This window comes from Bactrocera tryoni, unplaced genomic scaffold, assembly GCF_016617805.1.
Source record: "Bactrocera tryoni isolate S06 unplaced genomic scaffold, CSIRO_BtryS06_freeze2 scaffold_7, whole genome shotgun sequence".
Taxonomy (NCBI): Eukaryota; Metazoa; Arthropoda; class Insecta; order Diptera; family Tephritidae; genus Bactrocera; species Bactrocera tryoni.
Genome location: NW_024396366.1, coordinates 14,739,463 through 14,758,792, shown reverse-complemented (window position 1 = coordinate 14,758,792; position 19,330 = coordinate 14,739,463). Strand labels below are relative to the sequence as shown.

The window sequence follows — 19,330 nt, the reverse complement described above, 5'->3', positions numbered from 1 at the left end:
TGCTCTCGTTTTTTATATAAAACGCAGATCTTACAATTATGTATCACTGTGCGGATTAGATTCTTAGCCTTGAGGATCCAAAATTGCATTCGCAGAAGACGCAGGACTAGTTGATTGCCTCCGTGAAGGGAAGTGAGATGAATAAATTTGACCAATAATTTCGAGAATTGACAGTTGTATGGTAGTATAATTGGGTGCTGCTCGTCGAAGCTGAGGGAGGGAGCGTTGTTTAAACGTCCGCCTACTCTTATGATTCCGTTAGTATCAACAAATGGATTTAATGATAGAATCGAAGATTTACTATTGATGGGAAGATTCTTAGTTAAATCTGAGTACTCAGAAGCAAAATGTGCCTTCTGAGTTAACTGAATAAGTCGGTGTTTGACAAATTTAACTTCATCAGAAGTGAGCGTTGCAGACGGTGTAGGAGTTTTGTATCCTGGATGAATTTTGTTGTAGAATCTGAAGACTCGAGAAATTACGCGGAGTGCTCTTGAAAATTCGGAAAAACGTTCCAAAACATCTTCGGTCTCAATAACTGATGTATGATGTACACGAATGCTCTTGGCCTCCAGAGTAGTATCAACGTCTACTGCATAATTTTGGTTTGGCCACTCGGATGGTTGAAGTTTTAACCACTTGGGACCACACCACCAAAGATCATTTGGTTGTAAATCTTGAGGAGAGATTCCTCTGCTGGGCAGGTCGGCGGGATTATCTTCGGAGTTGACATGCCTCTAGTTTCCAATTTGAGTATGCTCGCAAATCTTTGATATTCGATTCGCGACGAAAGTTGACCACGAACACGGTGGCTTACGTAGCCATGCGAGAACAATGGTGGAGTCAGTCCATAAATATATTCCTTGATGTACAATTTCCAGCTTGGGTTGAAGATATTCAACCATTTTAGCTAATAAAAGAGCACCAGATAATTCTAATCTCGGTATTGAGATGGTTTTAACAGGAGCGACCTTTGTTTTTGCTAAAAGCAAGCCCGTTTTAATCTCGTGGTCGTTCACCTGCACGCGTAAATAGATGGCTGCGCCGTACGCCTTTTCTGAGGCATCGCAGAATCCATGGAACTGTACATGACAGCTCGGTGTATAACATACCCATCGAGGGATCCTGATATTGCTTATGTGTGGGTAATTTTCTAAAAATGTCTTCCACTGCTTGAGAGATTTGGGAGTCAAAGCTTCGTTCCAATCGGTTTTTTCCAACCAAATGTCCTGCATTAAGATTTTAGCAACGATGATTACTGGACTTAACCATCCTGCTGTGTCGAACAATTTAGCTATCATGGACAAAACTTCTCTTTTAGTGAAAGAGACTTTGTTGTCCAGCGGCTTAGTGGAAAAGTAAAAGTTATCCGATCTCGCGTTCCATCGAATTCCCAATGTTTTGGCTTCGCTACTGCTGTCGAATTCCAGAAAATCTGTGGTCAAAAGATGATCGTTAGGTATGCCCCTCAGAATCTTCTTGCTGTTTGATGTCCACTTTCTTAATGGGAAGCCGACTGAGGCTAATAATTTAATCAACTGGTCTCTTGAATCAATTGCAGTGGAGATTTCATGAGCACCACATAAGACGTCGTCTACGTACGTATTAGCTTTTATTATTTTCGCAGCTAAGGGGAACGCTGATTTTGAATCTTCAGCTAGTGTACGGATTGCTAGATACGGAGCACAATTGAGCCCGAAAGAGACTCTGTTTAATTGAAACTCATTGACGTCCCCGTCCAAAGAATCCCTAAAAAGGATTCTTTGATAAGATGTATGCTTAGAATTGACCAAAATTTGACGATACATTTTTTCAATATCAGTATTGAACACAAATCTAAAAAGTCGCCATTTGGTGATCATAATAGTAAGATCAGCTTGGAGTGCTGGATCGGTGTACAAAATGTCATTTAAACTTACACCATTGGATGTGGGACAGGAAGCATTGAAAACGACTCTAAGCTTAGAGGTTTACTTTCAGGTTTGTAAACGGCGTGGTGAGGAAGATAGTAAATTTTTGTACGGATTTTCTGCCATGTTGTGTGGAACCCGTTGCATATGGCCTAAATCTATGTACTCTCTCAAGACCTTTCGGTATTCTTCCTTAACGAGAGGTTGTTTATTGAGAGATTTCTCACTTCTCAAGTACAAGTACTTGAATGCAATATGGCGAGATGCTCCAAAATTAGTTTCTACTGGAAAAACTTTAAATGGGAGTGAAACAATGTTACGCCCTTCTTTGCTTCTAATGGTAGTTTCTGAATATAACTTGTCACAATATTGTTCTTCCACGGTGAGAAATGGTTTTTATAATATTTCTTCTAGCTCCCAGAATTTGGACAGCTGATTATCTAAGGATACCTCGTTAAAATATGTAACGTAAGTCGTATTATTCTTCGATTCTTCGGAGGGAACGGAACCTGTTAAAATCCAACCGAACACCATACGTTGTGCAACGAGGGATCCGAAGATTTTCGATTTTACCCCATTTAGTATGATTTTCGGGTAAAGATTCGCTCCGATCAACAAGTAAACCTTTTGACTCGTATAGAAATTATTATCCGCTAAGGGGATATTAGGTAGCCTTTTTAAAACTGAAGAGTTAATTGATCTGGATGGAAGCAGTCCAGTCAATTTTGGCAGTACCAAAGCTTCCGCTTCTAGTTTCAAACCTTTGTTACGGGGCGAGCCAATTGTGATCGAGCATACCGATTGAACTTGTCCTGATACGGCATTATTCAATCCTGAAACTCGCGCGCTGACCTTTTTGGTTGCCAAATGTAAGCCTTTTTGCAGACTATTGCTTACGAAGGTGGCTTCAGATCCCGAATCAATCAGGGCTCTGACAGTGAAGGTGCTCTCGTTGTGACATATGGTCACCATGGCTGTACCTAAGAGCATGCTTCGACTGGTAGGCATATTTGAAACATTGGCCTTAATAGAGGCCACATGAGATTTAGTAGAAATCTCAGTAGTGTCGGTGCTGTCAGATATCTGAGCTATTTCCTCCCTTTGATCCCGATGAATCATAGAGTGATGTCTCTGTTTACATTTATTACAATTAAACAGACTTTTACAATTTTTTACTTCATGTGAGTCTGATAAACAGTTTAGGCAGACGTGGAGTTTTCTGACAGCATTTAACCGTGCGTTAGGCTGCATCTCAATGAATCTTTGACAAGTTTTCAAAATGTGCGATTGAGATGAGCACAGTTTACATTTGATATGGTTTGTCTTGGCGTGATAGGCATTGGGGAGTTTAGATCCAATCCTTGACTGCAAGGTTGGTATCCGATCCTCACCATCATCCGACTTAATTTTGGATTGAGTACCTAACTCGCCTTTGAGATTTGATACTCTCTCAAGCGTTTTAACCCGTTTGGTTAGAAACTTGTCTAACTCAACCCATTTTGGAATCTCTGAATCCGAATCCAGAGATTGTTCTCAAAGCGATAGTGTATAGTCCGGTAGTCGGATTGAACACAAATACGTAAAAATTGCATCCCAGCTATCTACATTGATGCCATGTATTTGTAAAGCTGAAATGCAGCTATTAATCTCCCGCTGTAAATTTCTGAGTTCGGTCTCAGATTCTGTAGAGATGTGCGGAAGCTTGAATAGTAAATTTAACTGTGTATTGACAAGCACTCGCTTGTTTTCATACCTACACAACAAATTGTTCCAAGCCAATGCGAATCCGTCATTCGTCAATGGCGCTTTCGAAACGATATCTTTTGCCTCACCTCGCGTTTTTTGATTCAAATGGAATAACTTTTCTACCGGAGATAGCCTTGGGTTATTCCCATAAATGGCGGCAAATAAATCCCTAAATGAGGGCCATTGTAAAACATCGCCATGAAATATGTCGGTATCACATGGCGGCAGGTTGATGGTATACCTCACGGGTTCTACAGTTTGTTGTAACCGTTCAGGTTGAATCACTGTAGAATTTGAAGTAGGGCTTTGGTTGAACCCCGTGAGGTTGTGGATGTGTGTGTAGCCCATCAAGGCCGCGCAACACATATAAGCGTGGTAACAGCTTGTATATTTAAGTTTAATGTCGTCAATTGATCTTGTGTCAGAAGGATCCACTTTTGTCAAACACAACTTGTATTCTGACTTTACCTCTGCCCACAGAGATTTCAGTTCAGCTTGTTGAACTTCAAGAGAGTAGGCACTTTGATTGTTTGCTGTTGGAGTAAAAGACTCCTCAAACGCCAGTAGAGCGTCTGCAGCTGTGGTAAAGACTCTGATTGATCCCATTGTTTTCAAAAATTGAACCGGAACTGCAAAAATGTTGCACAAACTCGGACTTGAACTTGAAATTAAAATTTAAAAAATATTTGCAAATATGTTGCAAAAGTTCAAAAGTTATAGAACCAATCACGGACAGACTCTAAATTAGTAGTGCGTTGTTTCTTAGTGAAGCGGGAATATTCGAAAGCACAAAAAAAATTAATCAATTTAGTAAATTATTTTCTCAAAGTATTTCTCTTAATTTTAATTTGAATGTGCTTGCTGGGTAATCGTCCCAATGCACTTGCACGCCTAGTCCTTGACTATGTACACCAACAAAATTGATTTGTGCTTAATTGCTTTATTAAAATCCAAATATGTATAAATACAGATAAAAATTCACAGGCACTTATTGGATTTACTATATCCACTATTCACTTTCACTTTTATCACTGGGTTATTTTCGAACTATTTCGATTTCACCACTATACTCTTTGTTTGTTGGGATGGTGGCTGTACTGTCTTGCCTTTGCTGCTCTCCCTTTGCTGCTTGGCCTGTGCTGCTTCTCTTTGCTGCTTTGCCTTCGCTGCTCTCCCTTTGCTGCTTGGTCTTTGGGTCTTCGCCTTTGCTGCTCTGACTTTGCTGCTTGATGTTCTAGCCGTCGCTCACTTCACTTTTCTCCAATTTTTGAGTGTCACTCACTGCACTTTGTATTAATTTTTGTATTTTGTTTTTTTTTTTTTTGTTCACTCGCGAAACTGCAGCTGCGTTATTGCTGCTTGCCTTTATTGCTATTCGAGCAATATATGGGAAGGCAGAGTTGAGCGACTAGACTCAAATTAAACCACAAGGAAAAACCAAAACCCGAGAGAGATTGTTGACGCTCCAGACGATTTTGTGCGTCCAAGAAATTTATAACTTTTTCTCGAATAACAGAGTGTGGTTTTTTTTGTAAAGTGAAATAGTGCATTTGCCAGGTGTATTTGTTGTGGTACTTAAATGAAGTACAATACTACCTGCAATCTTGTGCTTTGATTTTGTGGGTAGAGTGCCAAAAATAAGTTTTGGTCTCCACTTCACACAGCACAATGGGGTTTGTACATAAATGATGCACAAATTAACCAATCTATTGCCTTTAGCCTGCAAAGCACAAATCCAAAATATGTTTGGCTGTAACTTGCGAGTTGCTAAAGCGGGCAAATTATGCACTTTCACTTTAATAAAAAATCGACTTGTTACCTGTTATCCGGCTCGAAGGACCAATGATAATTCGGGTGGTGGAGCACGGTGCTCGTTCGTTCCAAAGATGTGGTTGGCCGTGGGGAAACGGTCGGCGCAAATGATTCCACAAAAATATTAAATAAAACAAAAGGTTTCATATAATACATATATTTAAAAATAACAAATTGGAAACACACTTACCACGTCTGTATCGCTAGGAGGTCGCAAAAGGAGAGAGCGCGCGCAACTTTTTAGTAAGTGTTTAGTTGCGCGCGAATTAAAACTTCGAAAAAACTTCGAAAAGAGAAAAAGAAAAGATTGCTCTGCCGATAGAGACGTGGCAAAGAAATTGGGCGGGGGCGGCGTCAACATTGCTACTTTTTTTATAGCCCAAGGGGTATCGCAGGAATTATTGCAAGTATGTAACACTTGACTTAGGATTTTTTTTTTGTTTTTTTTAGAAATTATATAACGGGGTGTCTAACGACACAAGTTAAGCAAAAGGCGGGTACTGTAATTTTTTGCAGTTATTATTAATTTTTTTTTATAGATATATGTACATACATATATCGAACTGTTAAGAACAGTTAACGGTGTCCCGAAATGCCGTCAAAACTGTCCTCAACATACATACATACATATACATATATGTGCGTAATAATTAAATTTATATATTTTTATATACATATATCAAATTAATGTATGGAACGGACTCACATTACTTTCCGCCAGGGTGTTTGGGTTATTTTACTTATCCCCTTTCTCGTCCCTGTTTGTTCCTCTGTTAATTTTTATAAATGTGTATGTATGTATGTCCAGCGCTGTCCCTTTTGATTAGGTTTCTTCCTCCTTTGTTGTTCGTTGGCGTAGTCCCCTGCGACTTATGTATATATGTTTATATGTTTGTTAATTTATCTGTGATTATAACGCGCCCGTTTTTGATTTTAGGTTTTTGTTTGTTAAGCTTTGTTATATCGGGTGATTTTTTAAGAGCTTGATAACTTTTTTTTAAAAAAAAACGCATAAAATTTGCAAAATCTCATCGGTTCTTTATTTGAAACGTTAGATTGGTTCATGACATTTACTTTTTGAAGATAATTTCATTTAAATGTTGACCGCGGCTGCGTCTTAGGTGGTCCATTCGGAAAGTCCAATTTTGGGCAACTTTTTCGAGCATTTCGGCCGGAATAGCCCGAATTTCTTCGGAAATTTTGTCTTCCAAAGCTGGAATAGTTGCTGGCTTATTTCTGTAGACTTTAGACTTGACGTAGCCCCACAAAAAATAGTCTAAAGGCGTTAAATCGCATGATCTTGGTGGCCAACTTACGGGTCCATTTCTTGAGATGAATTGTTCTCCGAAGTTTTCCCTCAAAATGGCCATAGATAACGTTTCAAATAAAGAACCGATGAGATTTTGCAAATTTTATGCGTTTTTTTTTAAAAAAAAGTTATCAAGCTCTTAAAAAATCACCCGATATTAATACCGCGCCCGTTTTAATGTTAGTAGGTTTTGTTGTTTTTTTTCACTCACTGTACAATTTCTGTTTCTTTTTTGTATCTTATTCCTTCACTTCAGATCACTTTCCTTTTTTTTCATGTGTGTTCAACTTGTGTGATCTTTCTGTTTTTTTTTGCACCGTGACTTTGTATGTTCTGTGTTCACTTTAATATATATATATGTATATATATATTTTTTTGTACTTAGGTGCTTTTCGGATAGGCTCGAAGGACCATTTGTTAACGTGCAACACTAGTATACTTACTCGATATACTTGTAGTATACTTATGCCAAATAAAAACAGCACTTTCTATCGCACACTTTCAATTTTTATTTAGTTGATTTCACTAATTGTATTTCTTTTATTAGTATAACAATTTAATTATTCTTTTAACACACTGACACTGCGGCGAAATCCGGGACTCACGTCACAACGTCACTTTTTTGAGAAGTCACAAGAAGAATGTGCGGAGGTTGCGGTTTTAAGAAGAAAAAAATCGTTGAGGGTCGACCGTCTTACTTTGCGGATGAAACGAAAAAGAGAGGGATCCCGTTCGGATCTATCCCTTTTGATAGTTTGGGTAGCGAATTAGATTATTCAGTGACGGGATGCGATGTGGGATGTTGCATAACGTTCATAGCTCATGTGAACAGTCTCTACGTCTGCATAACGCTTTTCTTTCATGGGCAAATGCATTTTTCCGAAAAGGGAAAGGTGAATACGGGGAGTGGTTAATGGTTAAAATGAGATGTTTGGACAAATAATCGGTCACAAGCGTCGATCGATGAGACGGATTCTGAGCAATTTTTGGTCGTCAGTCAATCGATGTTTTGGAGATGTTCAATTCCATTTCCATGAGTTTCAATGATGATTTCGGCTGATTTTTGATGAATTCACGCACAGTTTTGATGGAATTTCCGTTGATCACGGATTTTGATTTACATCCTCAGGATAACTTTGAAAACGTTGAAACCACTCGTGCACTCTGCTACGGGATAGGCAATCATCGCCATAAACTTGTTTCATCAATTGAAACGTTTCGGTAAAAGATTTACCAATTTTAGAACAAAATTAATGTTGACTCTTTGTTCGAAGCTCATTTTCGCACTAACAACAAAAAAATACTGACACTTAAAACGCAATAACTTCCAGTCGATGAAATGTCATGAAGTTTTCCCGGGACAATCGATGAAGATAACAGATTCTAACGGACCAGTCGACATATAGATGGCCCTACCAGGGGGCGCTAGATTCGAAAAGTCCTGTTTTCTTTGGAATGCCCCTTGCACATACTGCTGTTACAAACGTATATATGTACTTGTATGTTAGCTAGTTTGCTTATATTTTTATACGTTTACATTAGATTAGATTAGGTAAATAATTGAGGAATGCACCGCGACCTTAGGTCTATTGTGCCCTCTCCTAACTCACAGGGACTCACTAAGCCCCAGTATATTGATTAAGTCCAATATCCTACTGCGTGCTAGTGAGGCGATGTGATCCCTATTCGGAAACATGGATCCAAGGGCCTTTAACCTGCGTCTACAGACTGCTGCGCAGTCGGTTAGCAGGTGTTCCGGGGTTTCAGGCTCCCTGTTGCAAAACCGGCAGTTGGCGCAAGATGATTGGCCCATGTTAAATAAAAGCCTATTCAGCTTGCAGTGGCCGGTGTAGAATGCGACCAGTAAGCCTGAGTTTATTCCTTGGGAGGTTAATTATTGATTTAAACCTATTCTGGTTGTACCCCCCAATTAGCAACTTAGCATGTCACATACCATGCGCTCGTTGCCAATTCCTTTCCCTGTCCACTCTTTCTTCCTTACGGAGCAGCTCCTTTACGGTATGGGGGCCCACCCCGGTGAATGGTTCGGGCCCTACCATATTGGTCGAAGCTACCGACCAGTTCGTTGCCGGCTATACCTCTATGACCAGGCACCCAAATTATGTGCACCTGGTTTCGTTCAGCTAGGCTGTTCAGCGATCCCTGCCCCAAATTCCCTCCGATGTTTTCGGGCCGTTGGTGTACCACTTCAACGTGCTTTCCCTCAGCGTTAGCTCAAGAGTAGAGTCGTTCCACTCATTCCTGTTGCCGAGGGTAACCTTGAACTTCTTCGTGAGGTTAATTGTTTTGGTAATGCTGTGCTTCGGGAGGAGGGCTATTGGAATATTACCACTTATCACCTCCATCCTCTGGGACGATATTACCTTACCTTTGCCACACCCCTCTGCTGTCATTTGCAGAAGTGAGTGCTTGGCTACTTTACCGATCACCAAATGAAGAGGTGTGAGTTCCATCAGGACCTCCAGAGCTGCCGTTGGGCAAGTACGCATTGCGCCTGTCATGCAGACACAAGCTAGCCGCTGTAGCTTCGATAGTTGGGTTCCTACCGAAGCTTGCGACGCTATTGAGGCCCAGGACACCGCCCCATACGTAATTATCGCTCGAACAATCATGGTGTACAACCACCTTACGATCCTTGGCTTACAGCCCCAGGATTTTCCCGCCAGCCGATTGCACACGATTAATGCTTTTGTTGCTTTTACCAGGGTCTGGTTCACATGCTGCTTGCAGCGCAAAGTTGAATCCAGCGTAAGACCAAGATATTTGACCCTGCTAGTCATCTCGACTTCTCTACCACCAAGTGTGATATTCCTGAGACCAGGTAGGGCCCTGCTTCTCGTAAACGGAACTACGGTCGTCTTTGAGGGGTTGATACTCAGTTAAACTACTCTACACCACCCCTTTTCCAAGTTTAGACCTCGTTGTACCAGGTCGCAGAGAGTGTCCTCAAATTTACCTCTGGCTATGATTACAATGTCGTCCACTTACCCTTGGCAGCGGATTCTATTGTCCGTTAGCAGTGCTAACAGGTCGTCCACGACTAGGCTCTATAGTAGTGGTGATAGCACACCACCCTGTGGGCAGCCCCTTGTTGTGCCGAGACGAATCCTTGTACCTTCTGCTGAAGTCTCAGCAATTCTGGTGAGCGGTACGGCCTCTATCCATCTACGCACCGGTGCTGCCACATTCCTTCTCTCCAGTGCACTGGCTACACTCCTGTGAGATGTGTTGTCAAAGGCACCGATGTCCAGGAAGGCGCATAGCATCACTTCCCCACTCTCCAGTGCACTCTCTATCTCCGAAGTTAACTAGTAAAGAGCCGTATGCCGTATGCATGCTGAGCAGCAAGCAGGGGTGCAATCTTCAGGAAGTTAGGCTAATTGGCCTGAAAGATTTGGCTAGAGAATAGTCTTTTCTTCCTACTTTGGGTATGAAGATCACCTCAGCCGTCCTCCATACCTCAGGGATATACGCTATTGCGAGGCTCTCCCTCAGCAGCCGAATCAGGTGTGGCAGCAGAATCTGCTCACCCTGTTGTAAAAGCGCTGGGAAGATACCGTCCACTCTCAGAGACTTGAACTTCTCGAACGAGGCCATTGCCCACTTGATCGAGTCCGCGGTGAATATTTGTTTCGCGATAGCCCAGTCGGATCGGGATGGCCTGTGTTCAATTACGGGTAGACACTGGTCTTCCGGAATAGTCTCCGGGAAGTGAGAATGCAGAAGCTCTATGGCTCTTTCTTCCGCGATGGTCCCGTCCCGTCGCTTCTTTTAATTGCTAGCACTGTGTCAGTCTTGCCTCTAGCCAGCGCCTTGTGCAGTCGAGCCGCTTCTGGTGTGGAGGTGACATTTTCACTGAATCTCCTAAAGCTAGCCTGTTTAGCAGACCTAATCTCCTTATTATATAGAGTGAGGTTGCTCTTATACTCTTCCCAGACCCCTGTACGCTTTGCTCTATTAAATAGACTACGTACTTTTTTCCTAAGGTCTGCAAGCTTTCTTGAGCACCAGGAACTGTTGCGCCTGTCTGTGGGCACTTTTAGGGGGCAACTGTCATTGTAAGCGTTAATGATGGATCCGTTCAGCGCAGATAACCTGGTCTCTATTCCCGGGCCCGTAACGCTATTGTCAGTTTGCCCCTCCCTACTCAATTCCTCACTCAGCCTTCCCCTGAAGGTACCCCAATTTGCCCTCCGACGGTTGCGTCTAATGGGGAGTTGTCTGACCTCTACCTTCAGCGCGAACCTTACGATTCTGTGGTCTGATCGGGAGGGCTCCGTCGAGAACCTCCACCGTGAGACCAAACCGCTTGCAGGCTCGTTGCTGAAGGTGATGTTAAGCACTTCCCTTCTGCTTATCGTTATGAAGGTGGGTTCGCACCCCACATTCTCTTTTGCTAAATTGTTACCTAATACGTATTCCAACAAAGGCTCACCCCTCGAGTTGCAATCCGTACTGCGCCACTCTACGTGGTGGGCGTTTGCATCGCATCCGATGCTAAGGGGCAGCCTGTACCTCCTGCAGTACTCCACAAGCCTTTCCACCACTACGGGGGGTGCTGTGGATGCCTCCCCCGGGAAGTAGGCTGACGCCAGGATGAAGTCCTTGCCTTCATAGTCCCTGGCCTGTACCGCCACCAGATCCTGCGTCAGGAATTCTGAAATACAGAAAAATTTAATATTGCTCCTGACTACTATACAAGTTCTACGTCGCTCGCTAGAGAGATCCCTGATTACCTTGTTGTATTCTGTCTTGAGGCCTTTGACCTCTCCTTTGTAGACCCAAGGCTCTTGGATCAGCAGGATGCCCAGTTTTTCCGCTGTGAACCTGCTCGTTATGACAACCGAAGCTGCCACCGCGTGATGCAGGTTCACCTGGGCGACTTCCATATCGACGGCCACTATAACATTGGTTCGATGAGGGGCAAGTCCTCATCCCCGCCGTCGTTCGCGCTGCTGTCCGTGAGGCCCCGGTTCTGGTTCTTAACCTGACCCAGAGCAAACTGGTAGGGCTTGTCCCCGCACCGGGGGAGGAGCATCGTCATACTATGCATGATCGGTATGTCCTCCGCCCTTTTTGCACAGAGGACTGGACCTGTCCAGCCTTCCAGCTTTGGTGCAAACTCACACAGCCAGTTGGCGGACATCTCATCCATGCAGTCCACCTTCATCACGCCACCTGTGAAATCCACCCCAAGGAAGGACGCCGCGTATTCATCTCCTCTGAATACCTCTTCCATGAGGAGGTCCGGCAGCACGGTAAGCTGCTCCGATTCCAACGCCTCCGCCGGGTAGTTCAGAGGCAGTACAGCCATGCGGATGCCTTTGACAGCATCCGCATATCTGCGCCGCCCCTCCTCCACCAGGGGGGAGCCGGTGCTGATGGTTGGCTTCCGGCTATCCTTCAGTTGTCGCCCGTCATCCTCTTGGAGCTGGGGGACTCCTGCGACGTTAACTGCCCGCTCTTCCGCTTCGCGGTCTGTGCATAGGTGGCTGCACTGACATGGCCACGGTCACTTGCACGGCTGCCTTGCACACGAGCGGGCGCGGTACTGTCACGCTCCTTTTTAGTGAGAGCCCTGCTCCCTTTGCTTCTTCCTTTGGCCAAGGTTTCCGCCACCTCGGGATCTTCCCGTCCCGGAGGTGCCGCAGGTACCATTTGAGGCTGGCCCCGCTCATGTCCTTCCGACGAGGGTCATCGCATCCGCCGGGTTTGCCAGCTGACGGGAGAGGGTGCTGCCCTCCCCTCCTGCGCCTTCTTCTCCTCTTGCTCGCACCGTCGGTCTCTGCCCGACATGACACCCCTGAGTCAGAGCCTGCTACAGGGGGTCCTGGTGGTGCTTTGAGCATCCATCCGGGGCTTTCGACGCTTGGACGCCGCTGCACGAGGGCATGTCGTCGTCATCCTCCCTGGCATGCTCCTCGAACAGCGCCAGCTCTTCTGGCGAGAGAGCATCAAGGAAGCTGAACTTCCGCTTAGCTCCTTGAACTTTGGTCGAATCGTTGGGAGTTGCTGTTTTATTTTTGGGTTTTTTGTTGTTGTCGTTCATCTTGTTCTTACGACCCTCGGCTCAACGAGGTGAGCTGTCGGGTCTACTTAGCTTATGGGGAACTAGGAGGTCCGCCACGCCAGAGCTCCTTGGCGCGGTAAGGTCACAGTTACTCCCCAATTCGGCCCGGTGTTGGGGAGGCTCCGTTCTAATATAGCCCAATTTACCTCCTGGCTGCAAATCATCCAATGGGCACGGGAGTCGCATAACACCCTGGATTAGGAGGTGCTAGCTCTTGGTTGCCGCACGCATGCGGCACCCGTCAACCTGCCTGGGCGGTAGAAGAGTTAACAACAGAGGCGCCAGTCGTTTCTTCTTTTCGCAACGTGGCGCCAATTGGAAATTCAAGCCAGGTCCTTCTCCACCTGGCCATTCTAACGGAATGGAAGTTTCCTTTTCTTCTGCTTCCCCCGGCGGGTATCGCGTCAAACTCTTTAAGAGCTGGAGTGTTTTCGTCCATACGTACGGCATGAGCTAGTCAGCGTAGCCGTTGTCTCTTAATTCGCTGAACTATGTCAAAGGTGTCCTTCCGTCGAATGCGGTATTCGCCGTGGCCAATGCGTAAAAGACCATAAATCTTCCGCAGCACCTTTTTCTCGAAAACTTCTAACGTCGACTCATCAGATGTTGTCATCGACCATGCCTCTGCACCATATAGCAGGACGGGAATAATGAGTGACTTATAGAGTTTTATTTTTGTTCGTCCAGAGAGGATTTTACTTCTTAATTACCTACTCAGTTCGAAGTAGCAACTGTTGGTAAGAGTTATTCTGCGTTTCATTTAGAGGTTGACATTGTTTTTGTAGTTAATGCTGGTTCCAAGATAGACGAAATTATCTACAACTTCGAAGTTATGACAGTCAACAGTGACATAGATAACTTGATCAGAATCTCTTTTCTTGCTCTCTCGCTTGTCAGCTGGCAGGGCACCCTGATCTGTTTTCTGAGTTGGCAACAAAACACAATCAGGGTGCCGTCAACCAGCAGTTAGTGAAAAAGGCGGGATGCCAGAAGAGCAGCGCTATAATTACTTGACGAAATTAGTGTGAAATGATATTTCATTGAACTGTGCGAACATATTTTGGCAAAATAAATGTTTATGTAAATTAATTAATGATTTTGCATTTTAGCATTTATGTATGTATGTATGCATTTTCAAAGTGTTTAATTTAGTGTTTTGTATAATTTATTAAACACCCAAGCTAATATTTTTCAGCAGAGGCATCATTGGCAAATGTTATAAAAAATGACAGCTCTCTCGAACCAAAGAGTCTCGTATCAAGTTATCTATGCGAGTGCGACGACTGTTTGATGACAGGATATATTTGGTCTTGCCCTCTTTCACTGCCAGACTTATTTGCCAATGATATCAATATCATCGGCATACGACAGCTGTACACTCTTTTAGAAGATTGTACCTGCTCGATAGGGAGTCGACTTGTCTGAAACCTCGTTTGGTATCGAATGGCTCGGAGAGGCCCTTCCCGATCATGACGGGGCGTTTGGTATTGCTTAACGTCAGTTTACCCAGACGCATTAGTTTGGCGAAGAGGTCGTGCGTGTCGTTTCTCTTCTCACAATTATTTTCCAAGGTTTGGCGTATGGTGATTATCTGGTCGATTATTGATTTTTCAGGTCTAACGCCACACTGATAAAGCGAGGGAAGCGGTGACAATCGGCGATCGTTCGCCAATAGGGAGATTCTGTTGCTTTTCAAAACCTTTGCACTGTGCAATTATTGCACCCATGTTCATTTTCGTGCAAGGACACGTAAAAAATCCTTGTAACCTAATGCCAGCTGTAATTTTACGTAAAGACATATTTCGCCGTTAAATTGTTAGTGAACGTAGGTTTTAAATAGATTTAATAATTTATATTTAAAATATTAAGATTTGTTACAGTTTTTTGTTCAGAATGAATGCAGAAGGTGCGCCAATTCACATACTATTCAATCACAGTAAACTGACCAAAACAGCTGTTCATATATCACTAGATTGTGCAATGTGTGCTCTTATGGCCTTGTATATTTCGGTATAGGATTTTTGCATTTTGTGTCATTGTGCAATCTTGCGAGAGAAAGAGAGTCCCACTAATGCTGTGTCGCTTTGTCGCCGTATCAGTCTTTCGACAGATTTACTCTTTGAAACATTGAGTGTAGGTACATATTTACATACATATGCTACATGTAGACAAATTTGTTTACATCCACACATATTTATATATGAGCATATGTGTGACCACTTGGTCTTCTAAATTGATATTAAAACTTTTAATGACCTAATCAAGTAAATGCATATATTTACATATAACTAATTATGTAAGCCGTTTCTTGACCAAACTGTGTTTTGCAATGATTATTGCTTATGTTATGATAACTGAGTATATAGAATTAATTACTAGTAAGTAAGAATTCTTACATATGTATGTAAGTTTATAGTAAATAAGCGACACTTTGTATAAAAAAGGAATTATTCAAAAAAGTAAGCGAGTTCAGCTTTGCAATTCAAATAGCGCGTTTCGATTGTGCGGTGGCCGACCCATAACTGGTTCCCGAGCAGGGACATATGAAAGACAGCCTTTTCTCCATACATCTAAATATGAATTTACTAGGATGCCATTCGGTCTTAAAAATGCCCAATCCATTTTTTAGAGAATGATCAACGATGTTCTCAAAACGCTTATGGAAAAATCCTGCTTCGTTTATATCGACGACATTATGATAATAGGGAAAACTAAAGAAGAACAATTACAAAATATTGAAGAGGTGTTCACGCTTTTGAATAAAGCAAAAATCTAATGTTTTTAGAACAGAAGTGAATTTTCAGGTCATATCGCTACGGGAGAAGGTATTTTGCCAGATACTGAAAAAATCTCCGGTTTAAAACAATTCCTGCACCTGCCAACCTTAAGGAATTAAGAGCTTTCCTGGGTTTAGCATCATATTATAGGAGATTTATAAAAGACTTTGCAAAAATTGTCAAGCCACTTACCAATTTAACTAGAGGTGAAAATGCTCAAATAAAAGCAAGTTAATCCAAACGGCTACAGAATTCACTAACAGACGAAGGCTTAAAATCATTTAATGATATAAAATATTCCCTTACCGTCTTCTGAAATGCTGGTATTCCCAGGCTTCAATAAACCCCTTATTATGACAACTGACGCTTACAATACTGCAATTGGAGTAGTCCTTTCACACGGGATAATCGGTCAAGACAGACCCATATTTTAGATATCTAGATCACTTAATAAAACCGAAGAGAATTAATCCACAATAGAGAAAGAAATGCTCGCCATAGTATGTTCCCTCTACAAATTAAGGACTTACATGTATGATCCTCTATCCTTGCTGGTGATCAGTAAGGATTTTATTTCTTTAGCTCCATACATTTTATTATTACAGTAAGTATATAAAGAAAATTTCTTACAATTTCGTATCAGGAAAACACAGAAAGTAGTTACCGATATCGCAGACGAAGGTATAAAATTTGAAACAATTGGGCAAGAACACTATCGCAATGGTAAAGAAAATAAAGACCAGATATTGGAAAAATACTAATTTCCACAAATGACTAAACTACACTATTATCAATGCATTTAGTCATGGACAATGAAGGTAGCTTTATAAGCCCAATAACTCTTAACTACTTGGAAGGGTTGGGAATTGAAATCTATCTAGCTCAATCTCAGAAAAGTGAAGTCAGTGGTGCGATAGAACGTGTGTATTCCACTATTATTGAAATAATCAGATGCTTTCAAATGGAATATCCTGATTGCTCAATTAAAGAAATTGTCAACATTGCAGTTGACAGATATAATAACACGACAATTCTGATCTTCGAAATTGAATAGCCAGATACCAAAAAATACGTCAAATTATCACAAAAAAAAATATATCAAACAAGTAAGAAAGGGCTAAGTTCGGATGTCAACGAACATTTTATACTCTCGCATGATAAAGTGATAATCGAGATTTCATTATCTGTCATTTACATATTTTTCAAATACCGTATTTGTGTAAAGTTTTATTCCGCTATGGTTCCTAATGTATATATTATACAGAGAAGGCATCAGATGGAATTCAAACTAGCGTTATATTGGAAGAAGGCGTGGTTGTGAACCGATTTCGCCCATATTTCGTACATGTCATCAGGGTGTTAAGAAAATATTATATACCTAATTCCATTGAAATCGGTCTAGTAGTTCCTGAGATATGGTTTTTGTTTTTTTTTTTTTTTCAATGTAAAAAAAAGCCAGGGTGCAGCTTCCTTCTGCTATTTCTTCCGTAAAATTTAGTGTTTCTGACGTTTTTTGTTAGTCGGTTAACGCACTTTTAGTGATTTTCAACATAACCTTTGTATGGGAGGTGGGCGTGGTTATTATCCGATTTCTTCCATTTTTGAACTGTATATGGAAATGCCTGAAGAAAACGACTCTGTAGAGTTTGGTTGACATAGCTATAGTAGTTTCCGAGATATGTGCAAAAAACTTAGTAGGGGGCGGGTCCACGCCCACTTTCCCAAAAAATTACGTCCAAATATGTCCCTCCCTAATGCGATCCTTTGTGCCAAATTTCACTTTAATATCTTTATTTATGGCTTAGTTATGACACTTTATAGGTTTTCGGTTTTCGCCATTTTGTGGGCGTGGCAGTGGGCCGATTTCGCCCATCTTCGAACTTAACCTTCTTATGGAGCCAAGAAATACGTGTACCAAGTTTCATCATGATACTCAAGTTACAGCTTGCACGGACGGACAGACAGACATCCGGATTTGAACTCTACTCGTCACCCTGATCACTTTGGTATATATAACCCTATATCTGACTCTTTTAGTTTTAGGACTTAAAAACAACCGTTATGTGAACAAAACTATAGTACTCTCCTTAGCAACTTTGTTGCGAGAGTATAAAAAAAGAAACTGTCGCTAAAGACATTACCGTCATAATAACTACTAAAAAACTGACTTTAATCTTAGACTCCTACCATACTGGGCAACTGCAAGGGTAGACACCTACCAGAACGACAGCCCGATAGTAACAATCAAACAAGCACAAGATTACAAAAGGGACGTATAAAATTACTCACATTATCGATGTCCGACTTACTATATACCACGAAATTAGTGAAACAAGTATTTTATTTCCATAATTCAAACATCAACTTTCCGAGATAGATAGCTTATAAAACCAACTGCGATAAAAAACGCAACCGTTCTGAAAAGTCTCAAGCGTTTTTGAGATACGAAACAAATTAGGGATGCGCAATTTCAACTAACACTCCAATTACATGTCGCGAAATGATTTGCAAATTACTCCGGTAACGAAAACGCGTGCGTTCGGTTCAACGGTTCACAAACAAGATAATTCTTTATTTTACTTAATCTAATTGCTAAGCCTAAATCTTAAAACTAACGGCTTAAACTAGTGGTAATATACATATGTATTGAAAATTAAGTACAATAAGTTTCAACTTTCGTTAAATATTGTAATAGAATAAGTTAAGGTGAGTAAGGTAAGTAATATTTTAATATTATAAATGTATTATTAGGGTAAGTATGCAATACTAATATAATTCAATTAATTATAATTTTTGTAATTCATGTTTTCTTAATTTTAGTTTTTAGGTTTTAAATATACATATTTTGTCGCTTTACGCAACACCGGCCACCTTGACAGAATCAGGTTCCTTCAACCTCTATTGGAAGCAAGGCCAGCTTGTGGATGCCCGCCTTGATGAAGGCCCGTCAGACATATTTTGGACCACTGTCGCCAAAACTGTTGCTTGAGAGAGCAAAGAAGTTGCCATCTCTCGCAGCAACGAATTGGGTCCACTGACACCTGCTCTGGAGGTAATGCTAGGGAGCACCCTATCAGTTAACGCGCTGGGGTTAGTGCCTCGCCGTCGTTGGGGTCCTGGCTCAACGGTGTTAAGGGCCGATAATTCAGGATGGCCTCCACTTCTGCCAGTAGTGTTGACAGTTCCTCTACGGTCAGTAGCGCGTTGCTAATTACGCGAACGATGTGATGCTTGGAGGACTTCACCGCGGCTTTCCATATCCGACCGAAGTGCGGCACCCTCGGTGGTATAAAGGTGAAGCTGAATCCTTCTTCTGCGACGAATCCCTTCACTTCTGCTGACTGGGCAAGAAATGCCATTTTCAGCTCGCGCAGCTTGTGTTCGGCGCCGACGAAGGTGGTGGCGTTGTCGCTGAATATCTTCGTCGGCATCCCTCGGCGTCCAATGAACCTTTTTAGGGCGAAAATAAATGAATTAAAAGAGAGGTTCGAAACTAATTCTAAATGTACTGCTTTTGAAGTGAAGCAAACGAAAACTGCAATGTAGGTTTTTACGGGTGGTCGACCGCGTATTTCAAGGTTGTGTATATCATGCCACATATAAGAAAGGGCCGTAGTATACGAAGTCTTTCGACTGGAAAATTTCACATTATTTGGTTTTGCAACTTCGGCTTGTAATGAAAACA

The 19,330-nt window shown here is 42.1% G+C and overlaps 1 protein-coding gene and 1 pseudogene across 1 annotated transcript; both read right to left on the bottom strand.

Annotated features, from left to right (window-relative positions):
* Positions 1-450: 450 nt before the first annotated feature.
* On the bottom strand, positions 451-1,116 carry LOC120781406 (annotated as a pseudogene).
* Positions 1,117-18,722: 17,606 nt separating this feature from the next.
* On the bottom strand, positions 18,723-19,076 carry LOC120781799. Its single transcript, XM_040114022.1, has one exon. The coding sequence runs from the start codon at positions 19,074-19,076 to the stop codon at positions 18,723-18,725; it is 354 nt and encodes a 117-aa protein (XP_039969956.1).
* Between the last annotated feature and the right edge of the window lie 254 nt (positions 19,077-19,330).

Bases quoted from the DNA above. Each gene is read 5' to 3' on its own strand.
- LOC120781799 (XM_040114022.1), bottom strand. From the start codon at position 19,076: ATGCCGACGAAGATATTCAGCGACAACGCCACCACCTTCGTCGGCGCC.